The sequence below is a fragment of the Sinocyclocheilus anshuiensis genome, unplaced genomic scaffold, assembly GCF_001515605.1.
Source record: "Sinocyclocheilus anshuiensis isolate Anshui unplaced genomic scaffold, SAMN03320099.WGS_v1.1 scaffold1137, whole genome shotgun sequence".
NCBI lineage: Eukaryota > Metazoa > Chordata > Actinopteri > Cypriniformes > Cyprinidae > Sinocyclocheilus > Sinocyclocheilus anshuiensis.
Window position 1 is genome coordinate 199,643 of NW_015558597.1, and position 4,990 is coordinate 204,632.

General features: G+C 36.0%; 1 protein-coding gene across 1 annotated transcript in view; it reads right to left on the reverse strand.

The window, feature by feature from the left end:
• Positions 1-2,024: 2,024 nt before the first annotated feature.
• The window catches only part of LOC107680063 (geranylgeranyl transferase type-2 subunit alpha-like), an 18,848-nt gene continuing 15,882 nt past the window's right edge, over positions 2,025-4,990 (reverse strand). The window contains exons 15-17 of the mRNA XM_016475827.1: positions 3,858-3,971; positions 3,430-3,517; positions 2,025-2,235 (exon numbers count right to left, since the gene is read on the reverse strand). Coding sequence (XP_016331313.1) covers positions 2,087-2,235; positions 3,430-3,517; positions 3,858-3,971 — 351 coding nt within the window. The 3' untranslated portion in view covers positions 2,025-2,086. The remainder of the gene's footprint in view (positions 2,236-3,429; positions 3,518-3,857; positions 3,972-4,990) is intronic.

Consider the following 4,990-nt stretch of genomic DNA (forward strand, 5'->3'; position numbering starts at 1 on the left):
CAACGAGTCCATCGGCAGAGCGCAATACATAGGAATGAGCTTCAACATGTTCCGTTCTAACGCTGCTTTAATTGCCTCTGCATCATGTTATATTCACTGTTTGCGTTCCCTGTTGATCTAGTCAGTGAGTCTTTTCCTCGCTCGTTTGACTTGCGCCTGGCCTGATGCAAAGTTGGGTTGTGCACCTGAATATACTTTTCCTAATATATATATATATTATATCTTTGCATATAGGTAAGAACTGACACTGCAGCCAATGAACAAGATCAAAAGACCAAACATGGAGAATGACCATCGGATCCTGACACTGAACCGAAACCGATCTCAGGATCCAGACCCCATGCCCCGAACACACAACACACCACATGGACAGGACAAGACCAACCAAAGTGGCGGGACCCTGACTGACAGTAACACTTTTTTAAAATGTATATTTACATTTATAATTAATTTCATTAATAAACTAATAAATATATATATTGATTTTAATATATAATATTGTAAATGACAGTTATTTTACATTAAATGTTACAACTAAATCCTATATGGCAGGTGTTGTAATGACCTTACACCATACATAACAATATATACACAAAACAAAACATATCTGCAAGCTGCTGTTAAAGGGTCACACAAAACAATGGCAAACAAGGACATTTAATTGGAGTAAACGGCAACATAGTAATATACTGCTTGTAACATAATGCTTATGTTGACCAGCAGATGGTGATATCACCATATTATAAGGAAATTATGAGAGCAATACCTATAAGCAAACATACAGTAGTTTTATCTCACTAATCACTAATGCATTACATGCAATCATTACAGTGCTTCTCAAACTATATTCCTCTGGGGGAAAATCCCTTGAAAAATTAGTTGTTATTTTGAATATCTCAATTTTTTATTGCGTCTATGAGACTCGGTGTTTTAATTTCTGTCTGATTCTCACAGAAATGTTATCACATATAGCTTCAAAAACCTTTAAATGCAGGAGTCTAGAATGATATTTGTCTAGGTGCTATTGTGTCCTTGTTGAAGCTCGGACATTTCCATGCAATGCAACTTTATGAAAAAAAGGCACTAGAATAAATAAATAAATAAATCGTTTTTCACATTTGCTAAGACACTAAACCCCATTCTCTGAAACAAATTCTCAATAGCCTAAACCAGTTTATCAAATAAATCACTCTTTCTGCAAAACCTTAATGAACTCTTATAAGATCCTACAGACTAACATTACAGCAGGAGGTCCTCAAAGAAACCCAGGCAGACACAGACATCAGGAAGAGACATGTTTCTTTATTGGCATGGAGTGCCAATAAAAAAGTGTCTAATTCATACAGTACAAGAATCCCATAGCCAAATAGTTAAATCTTCACTGATACATTGCAAGAACAATATTTCTGCCCAAAACAGGACTTTAAGAGTTAAAAGTGAACGCATATGTGGCGAAGCATGCAGTGTGGCGTTTGTATAGAGGTCAAACTTTATTTGAAATGTGACCTGTCATTTATCACACAAAAACACAGATAAACATACAGACAGGATGCTGAACATTATTAAAGGAACAGTTCAGCCATAAATGAAATTTGTTCTTTCTCAAGTCTTTCCAAACCTGTATGATGTTATTTATTTCCAGTTAAATGCCTCTAAAGTCAAATATCAGCACTGAAAATATTCCCCTCTGATTTTATTTGTATTACATCAGAACTGTCATTGCATGGAAACAAAGAGCAGTATGAACATTTGACAAATATACAGCCTACCAAAATACAGATAAATGACTGAATTTTCATTTTTGGCTGAACTAGCATATCCCTTTAGGTCTAGCACACGAGGTACAGTTTAGAAATGGTTAGTGAGCTCTAATTCTCTCAATAGCATTACAGGTATTAAGTCACACACACACTCTCACACTAGCATTACAGGTATTAAGTCACACACACACTCTCACACTAGCATTACAGGTATTAAGTCACACACACACTCATTACAGGTATTAACTCACTCACACACTCACTCACTCACACTCACTCACACACTCACACACTCTCACACACTCTCACACACTCTCACACTCACATCAGAGGGACAGAGCAGCAACCAGTGGCAGGAGCTGGCTCAGCTCAGACTCTATGTTGGCAGTTCTGTGGACAGGGTTTCCACGCAGGTCCAGTCTGGTCAGTTTGGTGCAGGACGCCAATGATTCAAGATCAGACAGCTTACAGATTTCTAAAAGATGCATTAAGAAAACCCTTTTTTATGGTTCCAGTAACACAAACAATCAGATAAGATATACTGCGATACAGTGCATTAAACATTCTCAACAGGTAAAAGAAATATAGATAAATAAATGTGTATTAATTACAATTTATATTTATTTTATATTCACTACAATTAAAAAAAAAGAAGTCTATTCTCTAATCAAACATACAGTAAAAACAGTAATATTGTGAAATATTACAGTTTAAAAGTTTTCTATATTTTAAAATGTAATTTATTTCTGTGATCAAAGCTGTATTTTCAGCATCATTACTCCAGTCTTCAGTGTCACATGATCTTCAGAAATCATTCTGATATGCTGATTTGCTGCTCGAGAAACATTTCTGATTATTATCAATGTTGAAAATGCTGAATATTTTTGTGGAAGCCATGATTTTGTTTTTTAGGATTCTTCAAAAGGAGGTTCAGAAAGTTCTCTTTCAAAAAGTATCTCTTTCAAAAACAACTATATATTATTATTACTTTACTTACAATATAATAATATACATTATTTTTGTGGAAACAGTGATTTTTTTTTTTAGGATTGTTTTGATGAATATACGTTTCAAAAGGGCAGCACTTATTTGAAATCGAAATCTTTTGAAGTCACTTTTGCTTATTTTAATGCATCTTTGCTAAAAAGGTATTGTTTTCAAAAACAACTATATATTATTAGCAATATAATAATATAGTAATATAACTAACAAAATTCATAATCATTTCAAAAAATATTTGCAAATCCGTTTTTTTTTTTTTTATATATATATAAACTGTTTGGGGAAATAAAGTGTCTGGAAAAGACCCTTGACAAAAAAATAATGTCTTGCAGCTTAAAAAAATGCTTTCTAGACTATGACAGGAGATTAGACAACACCAGAGTGAATTCAGAGAACATTAAAGCCCTCCTGTGTGAAAAAGATTTACTTCTTATGCTGCCTTGTCGGATTTGGTGACCCTCGTAATGTAATCTGTAGCGGTTTAAATAAAAACCCAAATGCTTTCTAAAACAGAGGGGAGTAACAGAATTTGGCCCTGCTATATGTCTGTATCTGTTTATTAATGAAGAATACTGAATCCTTGAAACAAGGCCAAATCAGGCACTGGCTCTGACACCAGAAAAGGGGTTTCTTATAAAACATTTGGATTTTTTTGAGAAAAGGATACGATTGTTCCTCAGAGAAACTTCCTCTAGTTTAGGCAGATGATACAGTCCCTCCAGACTTTCAATGGCATTATCATCGGCCTCCAGCACCTGTGTGTGTTGACAGAGGCGTTAAACCACAACATATGAATTTTTAATTTAATTTAATAAAATTTAAATTTAATTTAATTTATGCATTTAGCAGACGCTTTTATCCAAAGCGACTTACAGTGCATTCAGGCTATACATTTTTTACCAGTATGTGTGTTCCCTGGGAATCGAACCCACGGTCTTTTGCGCTGCTAACGTAATGCTCTACCACTGAGCCACAGGAACTTGGTATGAAGCATCCTTCACCATTTACATCACTGCTACCAGTGTGATCACTCAAAAGAAAGACTGAGTAACAGTTAGTTGTAGGAAATGCTGAAGGTAAGAAGCATCAGTTCACCTCAAGGCATTGCAGCATGGCAAACTGAGGCGGCAGCCGCAGCAGCTGATTGGAGGAGAGGTTGATGTGAGTCACAAAGAGAAGCTGATCAAGGTGACACAGGATCGTCAGGTTCTGTTGTAGGAATGAAAGACAAAGAAAGAAGTCTGACTGTAAGATATTTCAAGTTAATCTTTCATTTCAAGCACTGTAACATTGACTGAAAAGAATGGAAGAGGCCTCCACACTTCAAAACGCCTCAAGAGAAACTCTGAAAACTGAGCGACTGTTTGAACGCAAGAAAATAAGCACAAATGAGGGATTGGTGAATTCCTGTTTTCATCCATGTCAGGGGTGGCGAACTCCGGTCCTGGAGAGCCGCAGTCCTGCAGAGCTCAGCTCCAACCCTAATTTAAACTCACCTGCCTGTAGCTTCCTAGTAACCCTTCAGGCCTTGATTAGCTTGTTCAGGTGTGTTTGATTAGGGTTGAAGCAAAACTCTGCAGGGCTGCGGCTCTCCAGGACCGACGTTCGCCACGCCTGATCTATGTAGTCTGATAAGCAGGGTGTGACTGCTGTTGTCACTACGCTGATAGAAACAAGAAAGATATGCGTGTTTTTACAATGAGTACATCCAGAACACCAGCCTGGCTGTTTCTATATAATGGCATATTGACCATAAATCTATGTTTTAACTCTTTAATAGGCACACCCAGAAAAAGATTAATTAATTAATCAGAAACATTAAGTATTTGTAGTTTGTCATTCCTTGTATAGTAGAGAATTTAAGCCACATTGAAATTCATTCATTACATAGCAACAACAACATCATCATAAAATACACCCACAACAAAGCTTTTCATTACATTCACCCAAAATTATGACAACGGAAATGGGGAAAAAAGGGTACTTTTTTTTATAAATAAGAATGTTATTTTTTGTGTGTATTTATGCTACTTAGCTAATAACTAACAAAGAATGTATGGGGATTTGTTAAATAAAAAGCTTAATTCCCACCTCCAATCTACTTTATCTGTTACTGTATAATGTTATTGTTACCTGGAGTAAAACTTCCAAAAGTTACACACACACACACACACACACACACACACACCCACACACACACACACACTCACACACACACACACACACAC